At 35.0% G+C, this 27,199-nt stretch overlaps 2 protein-coding genes across 11 annotated transcripts in view; one reads left to right on the top strand and one right to left on the bottom strand.

The window, feature by feature from the left end:
• The window catches only part of dnc (phosphodiesterase dunce), a 141,904-nt gene extending 131,200 nt beyond the window's left edge, over positions 1 to 10,704 (top strand). For all 5 annotated transcript variants that reach the window (XM_035863442.2, XM_085658082.1, XM_035863439.2 and 2 more), the window contains 4 exons: positions 717 to 946; positions 3,785 to 4,048; positions 4,133 to 4,232; positions 4,382 to 10,704. In XM_035863442.2, the coding sequence (XP_035719335.2) occupies positions 717 to 946; positions 3,785 to 4,048; positions 4,133 to 4,232; positions 4,382 to 5,226 (1,439 nt within the window). In that variant the 3' untranslated portion in view covers positions 5,227 to 10,704. The remainder of the gene's footprint in view (positions 1 to 716; positions 947 to 3,784; positions 4,049 to 4,132; positions 4,233 to 4,381) is intronic.
• A 4,207-nt stretch (positions 10,705 to 14,911) lies between these two features.
• LOC118440299 (uncharacterized) overlaps positions 14,912 to 27,199 on the bottom strand; it is a 272,562-nt gene continuing 260,274 nt past the window's right edge. For 5 of the 6 annotated variants that reach the window (XM_035863130.2, XM_035863128.2, XM_085658293.1 and 2 more), the window contains 5 exons: positions 26,339 to 26,484; positions 23,888 to 24,160; positions 19,875 to 20,078; positions 18,195 to 18,300; positions 14,912 to 17,940 (listed from right to left, as the gene is read on the bottom strand). In XM_035863130.2, the coding sequence (XP_035719023.1) occupies positions 17,934 to 17,940; positions 18,195 to 18,300; positions 19,875 to 20,078; positions 23,888 to 24,160; positions 26,339 to 26,484 (736 nt within the window). In that variant the 3' untranslated portion in view covers positions 14,912 to 17,933. Of the gene's footprint in view, positions 18,301 to 19,874; positions 20,079 to 23,887; positions 24,161 to 26,338; positions 26,485 to 27,199 lie in introns of all 6 variants that reach the window. The other variant, XM_085658294.1, reaches the window with a different exon arrangement.

Here is a 27,199-nt window from a genome sequence, read left to right as displayed (position 1 = left end):
GAAAGAGAGAGGAAGGGATAGTCGAGGTCAAGAGTCCGAGTTTAAACGAAGACGTCAAAAGCAAACGATCGATATCTCTTTCTCTCTATCTATCTCTCTATCTCTATCTCTCTCTCTCTCTCTCTCTCTCTCTCTCTCTCTCTCTCTCTCTCTCTCTCTCTCTCTCTCTCTCTCTCTCTCTCTCTCTCTCTCTCTCTCTCTCTTTCCATTGACGCATTGAAAGCCCTTGAAAATACAATTCATAGAGAAACGAATGAGATTTAAATTTCGTTCTACTTACGCACCAGTTTCGAATCCATCGTAAGATCTAGTTCTCGCGTTTATAATTTATTGAGGATAATAAATAAATGATGGATCGAATATGCCCTCCCGATTTCCGATACGGTTATCTTATTACAAACACGAATTTTTTCGCGCACGTAATGTGACTCTTATCGTGAAAAGTAGAAAATAAAAACGACAGACAACGGCCGTGAATTTATATACCTAAGTATATATGATAGAGTCGATAAGAACAACAACAAAGATAAAAAAGAGAAAAAAAATAGAAAGAGAGAGAGAGAGAGAGAAAGGAAAATAGAGATGGTCTGAATTTTCTTCTAATCGAAGAATCATTTAAAATTGATGATTTAATATCGTTGAAAGACCAAACGTATCTAATGCATCGATATTAATAATCCGAAAACGATTAACGTATAATACAATTTTTTTTGTAGACAAGCAGCAGGAACTCGATTTGCCATCTTTGCGGATCGAAGATGCGGTCGCAGCGGCCGGAAGCGTGGACGCTCGTGCCGCCAAGAAGAAGGACAGGGTACAGAGGGGCCCAGCTGCTATGTCGCACATTAGTGGCGTTAAAAGGCCACTCACGCACACTAACAGCTTCACGGGAGAACGAGTACCCCTTCACGGAGTGGAAACACCACACGAGGAGGAACTCGGCAAGGTTTGTTCATTTCTTCTTTTCATTTTTATTTATTTACTTTTTCGTTTTTTTTTTTTTTTTTTTTTTTTTAATTTTTCTTCCTCTTCTTCTTTTTCTTATTTTTCTTCTTTAATTTTTCTTCTTCGTTTCATTTCATTTTGATTTTATTAAAATAGAAAATATTACGAGGATTTAATTAAGTACAAGATAAATACTTTTTTTTGTCGTTAAATTGGTACGTAGGACGATGTACTAATTATTCCTTATTAACTTGGAATCGAAATATCTAATTGCATAAACGTATACGTAGTAACACATAGTAACAGTCCTATTTATTCAGCTACGAGATTCAACACCCACGCGACCGATGTAAATCCGATTATATCTTTCATCGATAGATTTAATCGCGATTCACTAATCTCATGTACTAATCCTACTGAGCAAATCTTTAACGAATAACGAACGATTTCTGATCTCTTTCTCTCTTCTTCCCCCGTTCTCTCTCTCTCTCTCTCTCTCTCTCTCTCTCTCTCTCTCTCTCTGTTTCTCTTAAAGGAAAATCGACTTTAATGATTACTAAAGACGTATCTAAATTTTATCTAGGAATTAAACAGGGAATTAAAATAATATATATATATATGTGTGTGTAGATTTTCTGATCGTTTACATATATAATATTATAATACAATATCGGTATAACTTTTTATATTATTCAAAATGTTTATATATATTAACATTCATAATTATTTTTACATTTCTATGTTTTAATGTTTTTTTAATAATTTATTATAATTGTTCGAAATAGAAAATATTTTTCGTGATAACCAGAAAGTAACCGGTGTGTTAATTATTATCGTAAAAAGTAAAAACTAGTATAAACGATCGTTCGTTTCGAATAGTAGTAGTAGTAGTAGTAGTTATATCAAAGTATAAAATTTAATTCTCATTTCTTTTTCTTTTTTTTCTTGTTTTTTTTTCTTTTTCTTTCTAGTTACCTTCTGTTTATTGTTGTTCGGTTTCGACGATTTTTCTACGAATTTTGACGCAGTAACATTCGCCTCGGTAGCCCGCTGTGAACGATTTGGTTTCTTTCTTTTTCATGAAAAGAGAACACTATCTCTCTCTCTCTCTCTCTCTCTCTGTCTCTGCCTCTGTCTCTCTCGCATTATCCTCTCTAAAATCGTCGCCTCGGTCATTCGTGTATATGTACTTAGAGAGAGAGAGAAAGAGAGACGCTTAAAACCAAGGGAAGGAAACATTGCTAATTTGGTTTGGAAAATTTCAACAACACGTGCGAGTACAAATATTTGCAACGTACCTTCATTTTACTAAAGGATTACAAGCTGAAGAAAAAGGACAGAGATCTCAGATTACAGAGAGAGAGAGAGAGAGAGAGAGAGAGAGAGAGAAAGAGAAAGAGAGAGAGAGATTAGCGAATCGAATGTTTTCTTTTTTTCGCCCGTTTTCTTTTCCTTTTCCTTTTTTTTTTTTTTTCATTTTCGTTATTTATTTTCTTTTATTTCTTCAAAAGTCGCGTCGACGTCAATAAGGAATCGGATAATTGTCTCACGAAAAATATTTCCATCGGAAATTTTTCTTAGCTTTTCGAATTAACGAAATCGATTATGGTATATAAAATTATTATCATTATTCGTACGTATTATATTAATGCGCGTTACTAGTATCGAGTTTTGAAGTGTAGATAATCTACGTCTGTTGAAAGGTGAAAATACATATATGACAGCCGGTACACGCGATAATAGGAATTTAGAGAACGAAATGTTTGCATTGGACCCGTGATAGGATCGTGTTGCGGTTAAATATATATATATATATATAAATTTGTAAAACCATTCAAAACGAGGTCGTAAGCTTTACCGATAACTCGAATAATAATTCTACTTAAAAAAAAAAAAAAAAAAAAAAAAAAAAGAAAAAATCGTTCAACTCATTTTTTGGGTATAAAAAGAAATGTGAAATTCATATATGAGTCGAATACTTCTTTTTCGACTTTTGCTTTCAACTGTATCATTTCCTTTCGTTTCGAACATTTATAAATTTATTTATTTATTTGTTTTGTTTTGTTTTTTTTTTTTTTTTCTTTTTTTGCCAACCGATATTATTCTCTTCGCTTTCGCACCATCCAAGAGAACGACCGCCTTATTTGAGATAAAAATAATCTTAGTTCGCGCTTCCGCGACATCGAGAATGAAATGAGCCTTACTCTCGTTATACTAATCAAATATCTTTCGTAATATCTTCTTTTTGTAAGAAGGACTTTCTTGAAAGAATCACGGTGATAAAGCTGAAATTTTTTCTATCCTTAAAAAGGTCCGAATCGATCGTCCATCTGAATGAAAAATCGGATTGACAACACCCACGTGAAAATGATCCGAAATACGTACCGTTAGTTTGTTTTCTTTTCGACGATCTTTATTTGGCCATCTTCGAATCGTTCGACAAATCTTATCGTTTGTTCGCCTCATTAAACGTATCAATAAAAAAGAAAACAAAGAAAAGAAGAACAAAAGAAAATAGATAGCCGAAGAACGAGTCGTGAAAAAAATAAAAGAAAAATAAATAAATAAATAATGAAAAATAAACGAGATTTCCAAAACTAAACAAATGCAAATTCTTTTTCAATGTTTTTCTCGAACGATTCGTAATGTCTTTCGAAAATTCAATTGAAATGCATTCGTAATCGTAATCTTAAATTTATAATTTTTTTTTTTTGAATAAGTGATCCGTCGAAATTAATCGTCGTATCGAAAAATATTTCTTGGAAAATATTGTTTGCGAAGAAGAAATGAAAGAAAAGGAAAACGAGAAAAAAAAATGATTTCATATTTCTTTTATTAGTTATTGTCGGACATCGACAAGTGGGGCATCGACATCTTCAGGATAGGCGAGCTCAGTAATAATCGACCTCTCACCTGTGTCGCTTATACGGCCTTCCAAAGCCGAGATTTGTTGAAGTCGTTGGCAATACCGCCGAAAACCTTCGTTACCTTCATGATGACCCTTGAGGATCATTACGTGAAGGATAATCCCTTCCATAACAGTCTTCACGCCGCCGATGTGACCCAATCCACTCACACATTACTCAACACACCCGCCCTCGAGGTAAGCAATTTTGATATTAATTGACAATGATTAGAAAAGCTTATTGATTTGATTCATAACACAATAATAAATTAATATTTGCAGTCTGTGTTTACGCCGTTGGAGATCACAGCAGCTCTGTTTGCGGCCACGATCCACGACGTGGATCATCCCGGGCTAACGAATCAGTTCCTTATCAATTCGAGTAAGTGTTAAATTCAAAAGAAAAAAAAAAGGAAAAAAAAAAGCAAAAAAGTAAAAAAAGAAACTTTAATGAAAAATCAAATAAATGTTGTTTTTATCGTTTGTATTTTCTAACAAAGGGAATTTTTTTTTTTTTCCTTTTTATTCTAGGCTCCGAGCTCGCCCTGATGTACAACGACGAGTCCGTATTGGAGAATCATCACCTTGCGGTGGCGTTTAAGCTTCTGCAGAACGAAGGTTGCGATATATTCGTGAACATGACGAAAAAGCAACGGCAAACCTTAAGGAAAATGGTGATCGACATGGTCCTATCAACGGACATGTCGAAGCACATGTCCCTATTGGCAGATCTGAAAACAATGGTAGAAACGAAGAAAGTCGCTGGTTCTGGCGTATTACTTCTAGACAATTATACGGATCGCATACAGGTGTTAGAGAATCTCGTTCATTGTGCGGACCTGTCGAATCCAACGAAACCATTACCGCTTTATCGACGATGGGTGAGCCTATTGATGGAGGAGTTTTTCCTCCAGGGTGATCGAGAGCGCGAACAGAACATGGACATAAGTCCTATGTGCGATAGGCACAGCGCTACGATCGAGAAGTCGCAGGTCGGCTTTATCGATTATATTGTGCATCCGCTTTGGGAAACCTGGGCAGATTTAGTACATCCTGACGCCCAAGAGATTTTGGATACGTTGGAAGAGAATAGAGATTGGTATCAGTCGATGATACCACCATCACCGCCGTCCGACGATCAACAACAGCTACAGGCTGGAAACGATCAACAACAACAGTCCGATAAAAAACATTTTCAAATGACATTGGAAGAAGGTGATGAGAGCGGAGAGACATTAGAGGGTAACGACGGTGGTGGTGATGGCGATGGTGGTGGTGGCGGTGGCGGCGGCGGTGGCGGCGGTCATACAACAACATTTTCAAGCGAGGACGCGGGCGTTGAGAACGATGAAAACGGCGCGGATGCTGGAATGTGACGGAGGCTCGCCGGTATCTGCAAGAAGCTCCACGAGAAGGTGCAGCAGACTTGGTGGCGCGTGCGTCAGTGACACGAGCACGAGCAGGAGAGCCGCGCTGGCTGCAGGTCGCGGTGTTGCTCTGCTGACGCAACGATAAAAAGGATCCATCCTTTTGTCCTTGGTATATTCCTGAGCACGTCGAAGTTGCCTGGGTTAATAAATAATATCCTGGGCTTTATTATTGATCGTTGTTTAACGAGCGATGAAGATGCGCTTGCTTGGTTAAAGACTGCTAATATAAGTGCTGAAATTTTTGGGCACTGACGGAAGAAAAGAAAAACAAAGATGAGAGAAAAAAAACTGAGAAACTGAATAGGATCGTAGGATAAAAGAAAGAATTAAAACAAAACAAAAAAAAAAACAAAAAAAAAGACAGAAAAAAAAAGGAAAAAAAAAAATACAAGAGAGAGGAAAAAAATTACCAGCACTCCCTCCCTCCCCCTCGTTGCTCGCCCTGGTTCTCTTCTTGTCGTTGTCACCAATATCAGTAACAACAACAGCAGCAACAACAGCAGCAGCAGCAGCAGCAGCAGCAGCAGCAGCACCACCACCACCACCACAACCACCACTCAACGAACATCACTATCGCCGTTCACTATCGTCGCTTAAAAAAAACTTTAGAAAACGCGACGATTTGACGGCTCGTTGTCGACGCATCATCCTCGAAAAGCGGAACGCTCTCTCTTTCTCTCTATATCTCTCTATCTCTCACTCTCTGTCTCTCTCTCTCTCTCTCTCTCTCTCTCTCTCTCTCTCTCTCTCTCTCTCTCTCGTACGCGGAAGTGAAGATCGTTCGTGACTTCTATTTTCGGGCGGTACACTACAAATGAAAAAAGAAGAAGAAGAAGAAGAAGAAATACGATCTTCAATCAACGGGATGGCGTGTTGGCGGCTGGTCCGAAACGCGTCGCGTCCGAAGAGAAACGAGAAAAGGATTTGTCCTGGACGAGAGATAAATAACAAGTATTGTCGCGCTTCATGCGAAGAATATTCTGTCCTCGTCGTTGTCGTCATCGTTCTCCTCATCGTAATTCCATTACCTGATTTTTTACCTCTCTCTTTCTCTCTCTCTCTCTCTCTCTCTCTCTGTCTTTCTCTCTTTCTCTCTGACTCTATCTCTATCCCTTTCTATCTCCTTTATCTTTTCTCCTTTCGTTGTTTCCATTATTTTCTACGATTGATTTCGATCACACTGAAGAAAGACTATTTTGGAAATCAACGATGCATCTTTTGTCCTCTTTCAATTATCTCTTTTTATTTCTTATTCTCTCTCTCTCTCTCTCTCTTTCTATCTCCTTCCCTCTATCTATCTATCTATCTATCTATCTATCTATCTATCTATCTATCTATCTATCTCTACCTCTATTTCCTATCTCATTGAAGTTAAAGTAATAATAAACGGAGGGATTGAATCTCTTTCTTCACAATGTACCTGCGCAAATAAAGCGAGATTCTGTTTTTCACGATTGGTCGACAATCGGTCGATGCTCGAAAAAAAGAAGAAGAAGAAGAAGAAGAAGAAGAAGATAAAGAAGAAGATGAAGAAGAAAATGAAGACGAAAAAAAAAAGAAGAAGAAGAAGAAGAAGATATAATGATTTATGAGGATAAAGAAATGAGAAAAAGTTAAGATGGGAGTTTATACTTGCTACGTGCTACGCATAAACGAAAGGCACTAAAACTTCGCTTGGGAAAAGACGAAGACAAAGAATCGCACAGGATCCTCAACGACATATCAAAACATTGAACGGTACAATAATGGTGTAAGATTTTATTCCGAAGGATTCGTAGTTGGATTTCGTGGGCTCGATTAATATCGTATTCGTATATCTATCTATGTAATATATATATATATATATATGTATATGTATATATATATATGTATATGTATATCTCTTTCTCTCTGTCTCATACGATTGAAACAAACGCTAAGCTTTTCCACATAGAATATTGTTTAGATGTGACCCATCGTCGAAAGATTAAATAGATGCAATCGTGTTGGAATTCAAAGTACAAAATAAAAGATGGAAAAAGAAAGTATGAATGGACGACGAATGAGGAAAAAAAGAAGAAAATAAAAGAAAAAAGAATGGAAGAGACCGCGCACGTGGAATAACAATAATCAAAAAAAAATGATATGATAAAAAATGGACCACCCTTGGGAAAATTTTAGAAAAAGAATGGAATTTATAACTCGTAAGGTAACAATGCACGTGCACGAGGTATTTGCATAATTAAAAAAAAAAAAAAAGAAAGAAGAAGAAGAAGAAGAAAAAAGAAACTTCCTATCTTTGATTCTTCCATGAATAATGTGGATCATCATTCGACGTTGATGTAATATCTATAAAAATGATTGACAACAGTGTTTATTTTTCATGAACGTGCAAAGATTTTCATCGTAATTTTTGTCAGATAAAGACGAGTCGTAATCTTCGTTAAGGAAGCAGACAGCCACGTTTTAAGACGAAGATAACGAATAAAAAAAGAAAAGAAAAAGAAAAGAAAAAGAAAAAAAAAAGAGAGAGGGGGAGAGAGAGAGAGAGAGAAGAGAGAAAGAGAGAGAAATAGAAATAGAAATAGAAGTGGAAAAGACGAAAGTAAGAAGAAAAAAAGAGACTATTATATACCGGCGTAAAAGATGTTATATGTGAAAAGACAGACATGATTAATTTTAATATAATAACTCTGCGTTAAAAAAAAGAGCTGGACTTTTTAGGTTTGTATATTAAAATTAATTCATTCGAAACTTGCTAGGAGAGAAAAGAAAAAAGAAAAAAGGAAAAAGAAAAAGAAAAAGAAAAAAAAACAGAAAAGAAAAGAGAAACAATGCTCTTTCTTCTTGCGATCAAAATGAAGAAGATAAAAAAAGAAAAAAAAGAAACACGAATAAAAAATTATAAAAAATATTGAGGAACATTGCGCGACATGACACACATACATATATATATATATATATATATATATATGTATAATATATATATATATAATAAAGTATTATATAATGTATATACATATATATATATATACATGTATATATATATATATAAAATACGCTCTTTTGTACACTTGCGCTATTTCTTAACACGGGGTTAGACACGGATGAACACATACATGCCTACATACATACATATAATAAAACAAAATGTAAAACGCATATATACATAATACTGACATCTCAAACTATCAAGTTAAATTCTTTTTAACCAAAGAGTAATATTAGTGATTGTCGTTATAAATCGATCATCGAGTACGAATGCGCCCACGTACGCGACATTATTTAAAATTGCCGATACGTTTCACGCGGCAACGAACCGTATTTTCTCTCTTGGCTTTTAGCGAGATCGATAGAAAATAATGGGAATGACCTGTGTGTAATCCGTGTTTATAGAAAAAACACTCGCGCAGATCGATGTATTATGGCAAACAACAAAAATACCACAGATATTATAACCGGGTGGGGAGGGATTGAGGAGGAAGGGGAAAGGGGGGAGAAAAAAAAGACGAAAAAGACAACAAAAAAAAAAAGAAAAAAAAAAGAAAAAAAAAGAAGAAAAGAAAAGAAAAAATACAACTTCGCTTTAAATAATGTTTGTGAAACAAACGCGAAATTTTCTAAGTTGTATACCTTCGACGTTCTAGACGATCTTCGCGTGACGTATAAAGATCTGATTTCAAGGTCATGTCGATTTTTGACGTGGCTGATATCGTATAGAGAAAGAGAGAGGGAGAGAGAGAGAGAAAAGAAAGAAAAGAGAATGAAAGAAACCATTGAAGATCCTCTGAACGTCGATCGTTTGGTATTTTTGCAGTGTAAAAGCGCTGATTCTTCGAAATCGTCTTCTTTTCTTTCAAAAGGTCGTTCGTACTTTGCTTCGATTAAGAGATTCTTATAAATTTTTCAGCAAGGAATAATAATTAAACAATGAGAAAAAGAACATTTAAATATATATATATATATATATATATATATATATATATATATATATATGTTGTGTATATATATATAACATAACTGAGTTTGAAAACTCAGTTAAAAAATAATCGAAGCTAATACGAATGGCATGTATTATAATCATGTAATAGCGAAGATCAGCCTAAAAGAGGAGGAAAAAGAAAAAAAACAAGTAAAAAGTCGTATACACATTTAGATAATAAGCTCCTTCTAACTGTCGTACGTGAAACGCGGAAGGAAATTATAATAATAATAATAATAATGATGATGATCGAGGAAAAGAAAAAAAGAGAGAAAAACAAGAAAACAGAAAAAAAATTTGAGAAGGAGACTCATGTATGTGTGTGTATGTGTGCGTGTGTGTGTGTTTGTGCTGTGCGCGCGCGTGTGTGTGTGTGTGTGTGTGCTGTGTGTGCGTATGAATGTGTGTGGTATCTCTTTTGGTCCACGTAATCGTATCAACTATCAAGAATGAAAAAAAATCTGTATCTATGTCCGTAGGCAGTGATCTAGTGAGTGTTTTGGTGCTGGTCACCAAGCTTAGAATTATTATATTTAATTATAAGATTTACGAAGTACACGATTAGATTGTAAGCTGATGAAAAAGAGAAAAAAAAAAAAGAAAAAGAAAAAAAAAACAAGAAGAAATCAACTTAACGAAGTTTCTTAGGGCATAAGCAACGAGGTTATGAATAAAAATTAATAATTATCTATTAAACACAAAAGAACTGAGGTCAGGAAACCAAAAAGTAAAAATAAAAAGGGAGGAAGGAGGTAGAAAAGAAAGGGGTGAAAAAAAAAGTAATTAACTTTGTCGTAAGCAGTTTATGACGGATAAATGAAAAAAGATAACAACTGGAAGTTAGTAATAAAATTTAAATGAATCGTCCGATATGTCTAAGATGATGTTGTGTTTAATTAGAAATCGTGAGGAATATACATACATATAAATATTATGTGTAAGCGATCATTTTCGACATTCGAGAATGAATATAAAAGTAAACAATTATCGCGAATGCGCAGGTACAATTTATTTTACGCACCTTAAACTTCCAACACTATCTCTCTTTCTCTCTCTCCATTTCCATTTATAACTCTCTCTCTCTCTCTCTCTCTTTACCTCTCTCCTTCCCTCCCTCCTTCTCTCTCTCTCTCTCTCTCTCTCTCTCTCTCTCATAACCGTTTGTCAATTGTTCATTGCGAATAAAGAAAAAAAAAAAGAAGAAGAAGGAATGAAAAGTATTAAGGACAAAATGAAAAAAAGTAATTAAACAAAAGAGAAAACCAAACAAAAAGAAAAAAAAACAAAATATAAAATACACACAAAAAAAAGAGAGAAAAAAAATAAACAATAAGCAAGGAGAAGAAAAAACGACAAAAAAATAACAAAACAAAACAAAACAAAGCACCGATCGCGCAACGTTAGTCTTTAATTTCTTCGGGTGATTCGAAACTTACATTAGAGTAATGACGATGTTTTACAAAGTGTGACAATTACCGATAACTTCCTGAGATACGATAGTAAACAGCGATGATGATAATGATAATGATGATGATGATGATGTCGATGATGATGATGATGTTGATGATGTTGATGATAATGATTTTTGATGTGATGATGATGATGATGATGATGATGATGATGATAATCACGGTGACAAGAGAAAATTAAAAATACAACGTGTTTGATTGCTGGACAGTTAAATGAACATGTATTAATATCGTGTAACCCTCGTACGAAATATATGTGTAATAAAAACATATTTATTGTCGGAACTTTGTTTCTTCTATGGTTTTTCTTTTTTATTTATCTCTCTCTTTCTCTCTGTCTCTCTCTCTCCCCCCCCTTCCTCCCTTCATTTTACACTTTCCTTTTTTCTTTTTTTTTTTAATCATCAACACTTTCCTCTTCTTTTCCGATAGAAATGCTAAAAGAAAAATGTGGAACGCTAAGTTTTATGGATAGGATGAAATAAAACGATTGCTTTGGCTTAATATTATTTGTAAATATATTATTGAGTAACATCTATAATATAATAATGAAAAACCATTTACATTAATAAGTATTATCGTAATATTTTTAATCCGATAGTAAAACATTCATTATGTATAGATTTCGTGGCTCTTAAGCGTGGATTTTTTTGTTTTTATTCTTGTTGTTGTTGTTATCCCTTTTTTCTTTTTTTTTTTTCTTTTATTTATTTATTTATTTATTTTTTGTTTTTTTTTTGTTTTAATTTCATTTTAAGTATAATAGTACCTTTGGATCGATTCTGACGGTGCAGAAAACTTGTACCAATTTTCCTAATCCTTTATTCATTTCTTTTCTTTCGTTTTTCTTTTTTTTTGTTTTTGTTTTTGTTCTTTCGTTAATCTTAAATCCTCCATCTTATCGATATTACCATACGACACGTACACGTTTTTATCAACATTCATTTCTCTTTCTCTCTCACACACGCATTTTTGTTTTCTCTCTCTGTCTTTCTCTCTCTCTCTCTCTCTCTCACTCTCTTTCTCTCTCTTTCTCTTTGTATGCATACAAACACACACACAAACACGCGCGCGTTTCTATTTATTTTAATATAGTCCGTGTGAAGTTCGTTTGCGAGATAAAGCTGATATAACTTTTCGGTAAAAAATGTATTCATCGGCGAGATCATCCTCCATTCGTTTCTTGGCGATCACAATTAATTTATTCGCCGCTCGTCTCGTTATTTACGGCATATATCCACGTAGAAAATCATTCGAAGATCATCGTACTCTGTATCTTTCGCATTTTTGTTTTTTCTTTTTTTTTTTTTGTTCATTTTTTTCTCCCTTTCTTTTGTTATAACAAAATTAAAACGGTAATAAACATTGTCTTATGTCTTACTAGCAGTGCGTATATATATATATATATATATATATACACGCACATGTATGTCGATTATAGATTAAATGTGAAAAGAAGACGAGCAGGATAATTACGTTTCAATAGCGTTTTTGAAAATTATAAATCATTGTGTTTATTTCCTATTCTAATTCCTTTCACTTTTCTTTTTCTTTTTAATAACTTTTATTTTAATAATTAAGCCGAATTGCAAAAGATAAGGAATATCGATTTTCTTTTTTCTCCTTATTTTTTCACTTTTCACTTTTTACTTTCTCCTCGTTGATAATAAACGATGATATTATAGCTTTACATTCGCGAAAAGATATTTTAATTCTTTGACGCAAACTAATTCGTGGATATATTATAAAATAAATTGAAAGATTTGTGATGGCGGCGTTTCGTGTCTACAAAAAAAAAAAGAAAAAAAAAAAAAAAAAAAAGATAAAAAGAAACAACAGAAAAAGTAATGGCGAAATAAATATATCCTCTCTCGATGATATCTCGCTGCTAACAAAGCCATGTGCTCTCTTATTAATTTTATGTGCCATTTACAGGGGAGCGATGACGATTCGCATATTACAATTTACATCCTATTATATAGTTCCAGAGTTCTTTTTGAATTCGAGCCGGTAAGTAAAAGGAAATCCTTCTTTTCTCATTACTCTTTCTATACATTTTATTTCTTTCGTTATATGTTTGTTTTTTTGTTTTTTCTTTTCTTTTTTTTATTTTTTCTCTGTTTTTGTTTTTCCATTCTGAATGAAATGCATCCGGTTAAACTGCGAGCACAAACTTTTACGAATGGATTTGTATTGTATTAACGTACATAGAGATATACGTGCGATCGTGCTAATTAGTAAAATGCGAATCACATGATTTCTTTTTTTTTTTTTCGTTCTTCGATGCTTTTCGAAGTGTACGTAATCATTCGTTTACGACACTAGATCATCCTTATTCTTCTAACTTTACAACAATAAAAACATAGTATATATATACATATATATATATATATATATATATATATATATACTTTTCTTTTGTAATATATTTTATAATTTAAATATTCTTGTATATCTATATAACTATATAACCCTCGATATAAATACCCTGAAATCTACATTCTCTCTCTCTCTTTCTCTCTCTCTTTCTCTCTCTCTCACTCTCTCTCTCTCTCTCTCTCTTAGTTCCAATATAAAATCGAGTTTCTTTCAAACCTCTTTCATCTTGCTACCTCTCCATTTCTCTTATCTTTATACAGGAATGATTAGTATAACACGACCGTGCTACGATCAACGTACGCGCGTCGAAAGCACGTTTGTTCTTTTTTGTTTCTTCTAACTCGATTTTTCTTTAACTTTTTCTTCGTGTGTATGTGTGTGTGTGTGTGTGTGTGTGTGTGTGTTTTCTTTTTTTTCCTTTCTTTTTCTTTTTTTTTCTTTTTTTTTTTCTTTTTTTTCTTTTCTTTTCTCTTCTTTTTTTTTTATTACATCCTCTATTATGTACAAATCGAATCCAATCGTCGATTCGCGCTTTATTTAATATTAGTTAATCCAATTTATTCGAATGGAAAATTTAAGGAAGAAAATGTGTTAAAACATGTTTCCTTTTAAATGCATTTCCTTGCCGGACGACTCTCGTTTTTATATTCTCTTTGATCGATCTGTAACGATGGATCGTGCATTTTTCTTTTTTTTTCTTTTTTCTTTTTATTTTTTGCTCTGTTCATCATCTCCCGTCTCCTCGACGATTCATTATTATTTATAGAGTTTCGATTAAACGGATTGCACTTAAAAATATGCATATATACTTTGTCGTGATTTCGCGAGTGAACGCGTTTCGCGATTATGTCATTTTGTAATCATTCTCTCTCTCTCTCTCTCTCTCTCTCTCTCTCTCTCTCTCTCTCTCTCTCTCTCTCTCTCTCTCTATCACACACAATCGTACGCGCGCGCGCATTCTCTATTTTTTGTTTCTTTTTTCTTTTTATCTTTTTTTCCTTTTTTTTTTCTCTCTCTCTTTACAAATCGGCAGCGAATTCTTCTCTATGAGGAAGAACGATCGCCCGTCGTTCAAAACTTTTCTATACGAGACATATTACTTTTCCTTTTTCTCTTTCTGTCTTTCTTTTTTCTTTCCTACGTACGTACACACAATAGATATGTCGTTTTGCAAATTATCCTGATAAGTCAAGATTAACGGCGAACGATTGGAACTATTATCATCGTCATTGTCGTCATCGTCATAGTCGTCATCGTCGTCATCGTCGTCATCGTCGTCATCGTCGTCATCGTTGTCGTCATTGTCGTCATTGTCGTCATCGTTCGAAGAGCGAACGAAGGATTTCGTTCTTTCTTTTTTATCTTTCAACTTATTGGCAGTGCTCTAATATTTTTAATATGTATTTTTTTTTATGTACGTACGTATCATGTCATTTCGGTTTCGTTTGTTTTGCTTTGTCTTTTTCTTTTTTTTTTCTTTTTCTTCTTTTTGTAATTATTATTATTATTATTATTATTATTATTATTATTATTATTATTATTATTATTATTATTAATATTATTATTATTATTATTTATACAGAAAGGTGCATTCTTAATTTTTACAGATAACTTATGATTTAAAATATTTTTATACACGTAAATAATAATATTTTTATTTATATTTATATTTATATTTATATTTATATTTATATTTATATTTATATATATATATATATGTATATGTATATGTATATGTATATGTATATGTATATGTATATGTATATGTATATGTATATGTATATATTTATATCTTTAAAACCGCTTAATCATTAATATTCGTACAAAGAAACGCCATTCAAGATCTCCGTTTTCGTCCTATAAAAATAACAATAACGACAACAACAATAATAGTATATTAATAATAAAAAAAAATAAATAAATAAATAAATAAATAAAAATAATTATAATAAAAAACAAGAATAATAAGAATAATATTTACTGTGTTTCCGTGTAAAAATCTTCATGACTAAAGTCGGTGATTAGAAAGAAAGAAAAAAAGAAAGAAAGAAAGAAGGAAAGAAAGAAAGAAAGGAAGAAAGAAAGTAAAGAACAGAAAAGAAAAGAAGATTCCGATTTTCGAAAAATAAACAACAACCAACTGAACGAAGATCGATTTCCCCTATCTTCTTTGTCTATAACCTTTCTCTTTATACCTTTTTTTTTTTTTTTTTTTTTTTTTTACAGTAGTAATCGCAAAATCTAAATTGAAGCGCGGATTAAGTACACTCGAACTCGTTAATTATTTTACTCCTTTCTCCTCCTACATCTCTTTTCCTTTGAAGAGCCAACGAGACGGCATCATCATCGTCGCTCAAAACTGCGAATGTGGCAGATACATATACGCTTAAATATGTATTATATCAATTTCTTTCATGTTCATCATCATCATCATTATCATCACCATCCCTTTTGTCATTTTCTCGTTCAATCTCTTTCTCTCTCTCTCTCTCTCTCTTTCTCTTTCTCTCTCTGTCTCTTTCTCTCTCTCTGTCTTTTATACTTACATTCACACATACACATACGCACAAACGATCCCTCTCTCTCTCTCTCTCTCTCTCTCTCTCGCTTTTTATCACTCTCGATCGACTATCAACGGATTCACGTAATATTGGCCCCAGCACCCTTGTTTTTATAATACATCGTTTTATATAACATCCTGTACGTTCAATACGACGCTCTCGATTCATTCCTTTCGATCTCTCTCTCTCTCTCTCTCACACTCTCTCACTCTTTCTCTTTCTTACTCTCTTTCTCTCTTTCTCTCTCTCTTTCTCTATTTCTCTCTTTCTTTCTCACTCTCACTCTCTCTCTCTCTCTCTCTTTCGCTCTCTCTTTCTTTCTTTCTTTCTTTCTTTTTCTTTCTTACTCTTTCTATATTAAGAATACCACTATTTGATCTATTTTTGAAGGAATATTTCTGAATCTGACGCGATTCTTTAATAAAAATCGTAATTAATATTAACCGGAAAGGAAAGATCCAAATCAAAGCAAACCAAAGCAAACCAAAGGAAACCAAACCTAACCGACGGATCCTTGCCAAATAATCTCTTAGAGGAAATCGATTAGAAGGCAAACAGAGTAACGCATATTCATGTGTAATATGTAAGTATGTATTTATGTATGTATATATACTTATACATACATACGTATATATTTTATAGCAATATGAGTACATTAGATTTGTGTTATCCGACATTCGATTTTTAATATCCGATCATTTCTTTTTCTTTTCTTTTTTATTTTTTTTTTTTTACGATTTCTTTTTCTTTTCCTTTTTTTTCTATTCTATTTCCTTAACCCTCTCCACTCTATGAATGAATTTCTATCTTGTCATTACGTCGACGACAATGCGAAAGAAAATCTCTGTGTGTGTGTGTGTGTGTGTATTTCGAGAAAAGAGGAAAAAAAAGAAGAAAGAAAGAAAGAAAAAAAAAGAAAGGAAGAAAGAGAGATCCAAAAAAAAAAAGAAGAAAAAAATATAGACACGCCAGACGGCACACGATAGTATAATGTGTGTTTTACTCCGATCGAAATTGCTACGAAATTACGAAAGGGAAGTTGCTCGCGCAAGTTACCAATATGGGGAGTAGAAGCAAATCGTAACCTAGCGGAAAAATCAGATTTCCAACAAGGGGTATGAGCACGGAATATATGACCACGTTACCGATGGGAGTGAAATCGAAGTGAACTGGGAGTAAACCAGAATTGAGTTTACCATCCTTCCCTTACTATCTCTCTTTCTCTTTCTCTTTCTCTCTCTTTATCCTCTTTTCCTATGCCGAGTGAGAACAAAATAAAATCACACTGACAATGAGATCTCGACTTTGGCCGATGATTCGTTTTCTTTTCTACGTTTGTTTTTATCCTTCTTTCTCTTATAAATCTTATAATAAGTATTTACTCGCATACATGCGTACTCATTTAAATATATATTTATCGTCAGTACTTACGTACATATGGAAGTAAGTAAGTATATATATATATATATATATATTATTCTCCGTTACTAACTTCAAACAAATCTGTTTCACTTTCGTTACCATATATTCCCGAACGTATTTAAATTTTCCCTCTTGTTGTCATTTTATTACAATTAATTAATAATGTATAACTTTTAAAACCACAGTTCTATTGAATAGTTTACGATCTGAATCAATAATATCGAATAAATTGAATTGAATATAATTCATTCTTTCTTTGTCTTATAGACGATAACAAAAATCGAACGTACGGATATTGAATTTTCATTTTCACCGTCGGTAGAGATAGATAGATAATACGTAAGGAAAAAAGAAAAAAGAGAGAGAAAAAAAAATAGGAAAATAAAAACCAAAGGAAACAAAAGGTAAACAAGAAAGAGAAGAAAGGGGATACATAGTTTTTTCTTTTACTCGTTGTGCAAACGTATCGTTTTATTCGATTAATCTTCCAGCAAAGATTAGCTAAGTTAAAGCTAAGCTAGCTAGCTTAGTTGCATCGTCGTTCCGCGGTCTGCCACATTCGTAGCGATGTTAAATATATCGTAAGTAATAGCAATAATATTATTAGTGATAAGATTAGTAATATTAATGATAATAGCAATAGTAAGTTTATCGTTGAATATAAATAAATAAATAAATAAATAATTTATACACAACTTCTTCTATCCAGATACTTTTCACGCGGTCACTCTTCTTCTCTTAATCAGCACTGTTTATCATTTTCTTATGCTTTTCATTTTTTTTTCCTCATTCTCCTCCTCCTTCTCCTCTTCCTTTTTTTTCCTTTCTCTTATCTTACGATGCACGAAGTGCGAATATCGCTTAACTCCTAAAAAAATCGATTATTATATATACTTTCTCCTTCGTCTTTTCTCGCGAGTTTATTTAGTTTTCTCCTTCACTCCCTCCCTCTCTCTCTCTCTCTCTCTCGCTCTCTCATTCTCTCTCACTCTCTCTCTCTCTCTTTCTCTCTCATCTTTCATTCGTATTTTGAAATTCGTCACATCATCCATCGAAAAGATTTTTCTTCCTTTAAACTATACAGCCACTCGCGTATGGCGCTTCAAAGTTCAGTGGCATCACCTCGCGATGTATCTGCCAAAGAGGATGCCGCTGAGAACGATGAGGAGCACAGTGGAGGACACGTGTGACCTCCACGACGACGCAGACGAGATGTCGCCGCATTGAACTGCAAACAACAAGAACAAATATATGTATGTATATACATATGTATATATATATATGTTTGTGTGTATGTGTGTGTGTGTGTGTGTGTGTGTGTGTGTGTATGAGTTTATATATATGTATGTATGTATGTATATATATATTACAGTCAATGGATCACACACTATACCAAATATCTATCTATCTATCTATCTATCTATCTGTCTATATTCTCCTACATAGATTCACCCATTTTATTTTTAAACGTACACGATATGTCTGTTGTAAATGTTCGCTTTATGGACGAACAACAACACAGCCAGCTAACATAACGAACAAATCAATTTTAACGGACGGATCGTTGCGAAATCGTGATGGAGAGTATGAGTACCTACATGTTCGGAAAATTATTCGACGGACAGCTTTGGTTACAACTATACACACGTATGACGTACATACATGTCATAAAATATAACGTGTAAAAAGTACTTCAATCATCTCTCTCTCTCTCTCTCTCTCTCTCTCTCTCTCTCTCTCTCTTTCTCTCTTTCTCTCTCTCTCTGTCTTTATTTTATGTATTCAGCTGCCAGAAATATTTCATTTCTATATTATGCGTATATATATATATATATATATATATATATATATATATATATATATTCGCTTTTCGAATAATCGATTTTCATTAAAGCAATGTGAGATATGATACTGAAAAAAAAAAAGAAAAAAAAATATATAACTACTGCTTTACATGTACGCGTTAAAAATTTTATATTTGCATAATTGAAAGAAACGAACAAAAAAAAAAAGAAATACTTTCGATGAGCGACGACGACTCGTCAACTTCAAGTAGATAACAATTTTGATATTACGTATTGGACGGAATACTTTCATATGGAATGAATCACGTATATTATAACTTATGGCTTCTTCTCCTTCGGGTGACATATGAACGTTTATACCGTGCAGAAACCACGAATGAACGTATGACGATGTGGTACGACCATAAATTTGCCCGAGTGAGATCAAGCTGCGTACAAATACGCGAATTCCCGCGTTGAAATTAATTATATGCAAGCGCGGTGTAGGTTTCGTCATTGCAAGCAGAAATTATTTTGCGAGAAATAGAGATAGAAATATATATATATATATATATAGAGAGAGAGATAGAGATAGAGATAGAGATAGAGATAGGGATAAAGATAGAGATGAAGGATAGAGAGAGAGAGAGAGAGAGAGAGAGAGAAATTTTTGAAATTCAAATCGACGATGATATACAAGCTTTTCATGAAGGAACATCTTTAAAATTGTATTTGAAAGAAATGAATGAAAAGGAAAGGTAAAAGAAGAAGAGGAAACGGGGGTGAGGGAGGGGGAGGGGAATAGAGAAAAAAGAAAAAGAAATTGAATGAAAGAAATAAAAGTAAAAGAAAAACATAGCCGAGTAAAGTCCGTCAATCTATCTTTATTTCTATCTCTATCTTTCACCAAACTCTAATCTCTATTTCTATCTATCCATCTATCTATCTATCTATCTATCCATCCATTCATCCCTCCTTCTCTCTTCAAACTTATTTATCAAATTCCTCGAATGCTTACCGTAGGAAGTGAGGTTAACCTGCCAAGAGACAGGATGCCGATGCGAGGCTCTCGGACATGATGCAAGATGACCCGTCACAGAAAGTTCTCTATCTCCGGTCGTAGCGGCGGATGCACTGTAAACGAGGCAATAACGGCCGACGTCGGTACTCGCCACCAAGTAAGCCGTGTCGTTCTCGATCCAGGTTCCATGACACAAATACTCTGAAAAAGAAAAGAAAAAAGAAGAAAAAAAAGAAAAAAAAAAAGAAAAGAAGAGAAGTTAAAAAAGGGGAAGATAAAAAGAAAAAAAACGAGAAAGACAAGAAGGAAGAATGGAAGAAAGGAAGACGTAGAAAAAATTGTCGAGCTCTTTTCTTTTCTTTTTTTTTTTTTTTTTTTTTTTTTTTTTTTTTTTTTTTTTTTTTTGAAGATAAAAGAAGGAGATAGTGGAGAGTATGGCGATGGTAGAATGATGATGATGATGATGATGATGATTAATTAACGTTTGATTATTCGTGAAGAATGCTTTTTAAAAAAACGTGAAAATTCAAGGAGTTTCAAATAACGATTTTAAGAAAGTAAAACATTCCACCAATTCGATTCGCCGCAAAGGGGCGGACGTATTCGACGACTCGAAAAGATAGCAAAGTCGTAAATCGTTTGATATGGGTCGTGACAATTCGAGCGAGTACACCTGATCGAAGTTGAGACTCTGCGAAGGGAAAATTTACAGCGTGGCTCATCGAATCTCTTACTGTCTCTCTCTCTCTCTCTCTCTTTCTCTCTTTCTTTTTCTTTTCTTTTTTTTCTTCTTTTTCCTCCTACTCTATTTCTTCCTTTCTTACTTTCTCTTATTTTATCCTTCTCTTTCTATCGGTATAGCACTCTCTTTCAGCTTTGTGTAAGTAGAAAATCGGTATCCAGCATCGTTCAAGAAACTAATAATGCGGTTCACCTTATTTCTCTCTCTCTCTCTCTCTCTCTCTCTCTGTCTCTCTCCCATTTCTCTTCTTCTTCTCCTCCTTCTCCTCCTCCTCCTTCTTCTTCTTCTTCTTCTTCTTCTTCTTCTTCTCTTTTCATCTCGAGAACCGTAAGAAACTTAGATCGATAGAAATGTGCACCTAGAGTTCTCTCTTCATGGGTACCCATCGAGTTTAGGATCCACACATTCGATTTTATTCGAGGGTAAGGAGAAGCTGTGCGAAGAACAACTTTCGCCAAAGCCGATATTTGTTGAACGGTCGAAGGGTAGGTAGTATAGGATAGCTGACGTTTTCATGGACGGGAAAACTCGTCGTAATTGAAAAGTAGAAAAGGTGGATGAAATTTTCAAACTGGACAAACAACAACAACCAACCTAACTGACCGCGTATATATGTATATAAGTAACTACTACGTAACGTTCGATTATTATTAATGGTTTATTATCGTAGAAAGAAAGAAAGAAAAAAAGGAAGGAAGAAAGAAAGAAAGAAAGAAAGAGAGAAAAACGGAAGAGTAAATAAAAGGAAAATTACAAATTTCTAATAAGAATGACGACCTTGAACTAATAACAAAGAAACTATTGTCAATTCGTAAGAATTGAACAAGACCTTTACGTTTACGTTGATAAACAGTACGATAGAGATAGAGAGAAGGAGAGAGAGAGAGAGAGAGAGAGAGAGAAAAAGAGATAGCAAGAAGAGATCAATTGTTTGTACTAAGTCTTAACAGCCATTTTGCTTTCCACTCGTTCTCGTTGCTCTTGTGTCGAAGCGCACATACACATTCAATTACGTAACGTGTGCGATCTCTGTGCCTCGACTAACACGAGACACGAGAGGCGGCTCGAGTGCCTAAATCCCTGCTTTTGTCAACGCGCTTCGTTCGTTCGTTCATTCGCTCGTTCGCTCGTCGCGTACTATCGAGAGAGAGAGAGAGAGAGAGAGAGAGAGAGAGAGAGAGAGAGAGAGAGAGAGAGAGAGAGAGAGAGAGCTGTTCCCGCTAAAATAATTCCAGAATCCAGATGCGAAACGTGGTTTGTCGTCTGTCTCAAGGCTCAAGTGCATTAATACCACGAAGGATTATTACGTAGGACCGTGATAAACGTTACGCTGCAACCTGCTGTAAATTAACAACCAATCTTCACGATATATCATATCTCTCTCTTTCTCTCTCTCTCTATCTCTGTCCGTCTATCTTTCTTTTCTGTTTTGTATAAGGATAAGAGCATTTACGATAATAATAGGGATCACGAAGACGGATGAGTCTGATAAAAGAAATAAAAAAGACTGATCCATCGAACTTTCCTTCCTCGTGACGTTCTTTCATAAAATAAAACACCTTTGGGTATTCCTAAAGCGATTCGGGAAAAGTTTATTAAGATGATCTTCTAAAACGTTTGGAAAAACAAAAGAGAAGAAAGAGAAGAAGGAAAAAGTAAAAAAATAACTCGTTCGATCGTAACGCGCTATAAAAGGAGAATGAATCGACGAAACGAAACGAAACGAAACAAAAAGAAAACAAAAAAAAAAAAAACAAAAGAAAAAAGAAAGAAAAACAGAAGACAAAACGAAAAGAAGAAGAAAAGAAAAACGAGAAAAATCAAGCTAGCGAATGAAGATAAAAACGAAGATTGTCTTGAAAATTATCTGAGAAGATCATTCCCGCCGTCCCCTTTCGCCCCCCTTCCCAGGAATCGCTTGGAAGAAAAATATTGTGTTTTATTAATGTGTTAGATATAATGGCGACGATGTAACGTGATAACGTAACATCGTAGTAAGCAAGACGATTAAAATTGATTAACTCGACTTCCCAAGTCGAGTTGTTCTCTCTCTCTCTCTCTCTCTCTCTCTCTCTCTCTTTCTAATTCTCTTTGTTTCTCCAAAGCGCGTACAACGAAGCGACGAAACTAATTGACCGATACCCCTTTGGAGTTTGCCTCGACGTGCTTACAACTAAATAAAGCGAGAACTCTCTAGCGAGGAACGCGCCGACGCGTAGAGCTTAGCGAAGCCGTCACGCCAGCGCCTTTCCTTCGACTAACTATCGTTGCTCTCTCGATAACTTTACTTCGAAGTAAGAGTCAAGTCAGAAAGAGAGAGAGAGAGAGGGAGAGAGAGAGAGAGAGAGAGAGAAAGAGAGAGAGAGAGTGAACGATAGATAGATAGATAGAGAAAGAGGGTGGTTATGCTTGAGGGTGAAACGGGTCGGGACAAGGGGTGTGAGCTGGAGCGAGTAATCCGATAAGATGTTCCTGGCGGACGTGTTCCACAGTCATAGTCGAACTCTTCCTTCTCGCTCGAGCTTCTGTGGTGTCTGATCTATCCATCCAACCAACGTCGAAGTAAGTACGAGCAAAAGTGTACAAAGAAAAAGGAGAAAGAGAAAAGAGAGAGATTCGAGGATGGGTAAGATGTAGGGGGAGGAACTAGGAAAGGGAGCTTTCTCCATCGATTCTACCGACTCTCAACGTCATACGTTCCGCGTCGTAATATCACCCTTCCTCTTCCTACTCTTCTCATCTCTTCCTCCTCCTCCTCTTTCTTCTACTCCTTCATTCCTCTCTTATCCTCTTTCTCTGATACTCCTTTCAATACTCTCGGCTTGTTAACGTTTACGGGCGCTCTCAGACAAACCTTTCAAACCTACTTCGACCGTAAGTATCTATAAAAGGTATTTACGTTTGTTTTACGTAAAGGACATATATTAGATGGGATATAGAAACAAATCGATCGGAGATTATATCTGTATCTTGGATTTAAATATTCTTATCTCGTAGATTAGAATTGTATGACCTTTTCTAAAGTAAAGGAACTTTTTGTGTACACATTCGAGTATTCCACGAAGACAATGTTTAAGAAGAACGAAGACTGAGAGAGAGAGAGGGAGGGGGGAGAAGAGGGAAGGAGGGAGGGAGAGACAAGAGAGAGATTGTTGATGGTTCCACTCGACGATATATTTAATTAACAAAATATCTTAGAGTTAATTGCTCGTGTAAACCGTGCTAACGAAGATTAATGCGAAGGATAGAGAATAGTAAAGGATCTTACCGGATAGTGCTTCGTCGCTGCAGGAGGTCGCAAACTCCATTCGATCGGGCGTCCTGCATCCTATATCCAACCAACGAACTCTCTCGTGATGGCATCGCCTTGGGAACGGCGTCGACGTCACTCTAACGTCCTTTACTTCGACGACGTTGGCTATGCTTACCTCACCGTCCACTCCTACAGTATCCTCGACATTGTCGGCGCTATGCCAGAACATCACGGAAACGATTTCGTAATGACCAAGATACGGGCATTGTCTTGTCATTGGATCCGATGCTGATAAGTTCATGAAAAGAAACAAGAGAAAAAGGAAAAACTAATGACATTGAATGGACGGATGTTATTCGTTCAATATTTTTTTTTTTCTTTTTCTTTTCTTTTCTTTTCTTTTTCTTTTAAAGATAGGTATATATATATATATATATATGTATATATATATATATATATATATATATATATATCAAGAATTTGATTTAGAAAAAGAAGAGGAGAAAAAGACAAGGAAAAAAAGAAGAGAGACAAAGAGAGAGAGAGAGAGAGAGAGAGAGAGAAGTTTCAAATATAAAGACGATCCTGTATCGATGTAAAAAGAAAAAAAAAAATAATAAAAGAGAAAAGAGTTTTTTCATTCTTGATATTTCGTTCGAGGTTCAAATTTCGCGAACGAAAAGTAACGGCACCAATGCTCCCGACTATATTTCCTTCGTGCATTTCCACTTTTAACCGAACTACATAGAATGGAATTTATTCGTTTGGGCATGCTATCTCGCGCGTATTTGTACGTCGAAAGTTAGAATAGTGGGAGGAGAGAGAAAGAAAGAGAGAGAGAGAGGGAGAGAGAGAGAAAGACAGACAGAGAGAGAGAGAGAGAGAGAGAGAAAGAGAGAGAGAAAGACAGACAGAGAGAGAGAGAGAGAGAGAGAGAGAGAGAGAGAGAGAGAAAGAGAGAGAGAAAGACAGACAGAGAGAGAGAGAGAGAGAGAGAGAGAGAGAGAGAATCGTGAGTAAAACCACGATAAATTCGAAACGACCAGGTTGGTCTTCGTCACGCTTATGGAATCGAGTAATGGCTATAACGATTTGAGATTCGCGAAAGAGAGAAAGATGTTATGTGTGCGCTCGTAAAGACGTACCTAGTGTGCGAATTGATTGTTAAATTTTGCGTACTAGTTTCTAACTTTCGACGTTCTACGTATCGTAACATATGTTACTGGGTACATTGAAATAAGTTCGAAGGTAAAAGCACGACCATACTGTTTACACAGTCGTATAAATGGTATAGCTCGTAAATTATACGATTGTTACGTACTTTGATACTTTTGTTAAATTCGATGATACCGATTTTGCAAATAATGAATTATCTTTATCCCTTTCTTTCTTTCTTTCTCTCTCTCTCTCTCTCTGTCTTTCTCTCTCTCTCTGTCTCTATCTATCTATCTCTTTCTTTCTTTTTTATTTTGTAAACGTCTTGGCATCGTCGACCGATCGATAGCCCGATGTATGTATGTATGTACGCCCAAATAAGTTCGGACAAGGTGTATAGTTTGCGAGCACGTTCCAGTTCGAGTTTTCCCTTGGATTAAGCGCGTCCCTCCCACTGACGGCTCTCCAACATCGTCGTCGTCCTCTTGACCCTCTTCTTTCCTCCTTACTCCTCAAAGAGATTATACCTTTCTTGTTTCTTCTTTATGTCTATCCTTATCCTCTCTTTGTCTTTCTTTTTTTCGGTCAACAACGAACTTGGAAGAAAGGAATAAGAAAAGAAAAGAAAAAAGAAAAAAGAAAAAAAAAAAAAAAGCAAGAGAGAAAAAGAAAAAAAGAAAAGAAAGAGAAGTAAAGTCGATTTTTTTCTTTTTTTTCCTTTTATCTTTCAGCAAAGACTTTCACAAGTTCGAGATTACTCGAAGTCGAGGGGGAAGGGAGGAGGAAATGTGGAGGGATGGTAGTGATCAGTCGAGCGAGAAACACGCTTGCTCGATAACGGATAATAACGGAAATCGAGAAGCCACGAAGTCAAACTCGAAGTGAGAAGAACGCTCTGCAACTTTCTCTTTCTTTCTTTCTTTCTTTCTTTCTTTCTTTCTTCCTTTCTTTCTCTATCTATCCTTCTCTCTCTCTCTCTCTCTCTGTCTCTCTGTCTTTCTGTCTCTTTCTTCCTCTCTCTTTCTTTCTTTCGAACGAAACATTCAATTTACAGCTGATAAGCAGTTTCTTTGGAGAGTTTCAAATTCGATTTTAGCTTTGCCATGACAATTTGAAAGATCAATAAATTGTGGTGATAACATATGTATGCTGGATGTCGAATGGATTCTCTCTCTCTCTCTCTCTCTCTCTCTCTCTCTTTATCACGAATTCGTTTAGAATCATCAAGTCCGGTCGTTTCTCTTGTTCAAGCTCACGTACTGGAATAATACAAGAGAAAATATATTTCCAAAACGATCCTTGCTGACTTACTAATGAACGTCGTGAACGGTGTCGAATGGGAGTTGAATGTACTCGAGTTGCACACGTCGTCCGGCTGCTGGCTCCATTTTGATAGTTGCATCTCTATCACGTGTTCGTCCCTTTTATGAAACATGATGCAAACGTAACCGTTTTTGCTGAAACATAAACGAAAATAAAGGGGGAGCGTTATGGAACCGACTTTCGTTTATCGACGTTACCTCCATTTCTATTTTCTCGATATACCCTGTTATACGAATAATCTCAAACGATCTATCTTCGAGCCGTTACAACATTTAATTTAAAAGATAAAACAGAGAAGAGAAGAAGGAAGTAAAGAAAGGAAGAAAAAGGAAAGGAGGGAAAAAAGAAGGATCAAAAAAATGAAGAAAAAAAAAAAGAAAAAGAGAAGAAAGAAAAAAGGAACGAAAGAAAGAGAGAATGATAGAGGGGAAAGGGGGAAAAAGATGGAAAGGAATTAAACCGGAAGGGTATGGCCTTTGGGATGGAAGGGCGGAAGGATGTTAAATCTCCGCTTCTCCTTCGGGCTAGAAGGGAATTAAAGATTTCGTTTCGTTTAAAATTCTTCTCCTCTTCTTTCGTATAAACTCTCTCGTGATGCCACTCGTCGTCGTATACCAACGACGACGACGACGACGACGACGACGACGACGGCGACGACAACAACGGCAACGACGGCAACGACGGCAACGACGACGACGACGACGACTTTGCCGATAGCCGAGAAACTTTTAAACGATCTTGTTAAATAATTTTGAAATTCTATTTAAAATACTTCCATTCGCGCTAGCGAGTATTAAAATATTATTAATTGGATTACTTGAATTTTTTTATTAACATCTACCTCTTTGT

Source organism: Vespa mandarinia, chromosome 7, assembly GCF_050613455.1.
Source record: "Vespa mandarinia isolate Hongniang chromosome 7, ASM5061345v1, whole genome shotgun sequence".
In the NCBI taxonomy this organism is placed as follows: domain Eukaryota; kingdom Metazoa; phylum Arthropoda; class Insecta; order Hymenoptera; family Vespidae; genus Vespa; species Vespa mandarinia.
The sequence above is the reverse complement of the archived record's forward strand: the minus strand, read 5'-3'. Positions and strand labels throughout refer to the sequence as shown.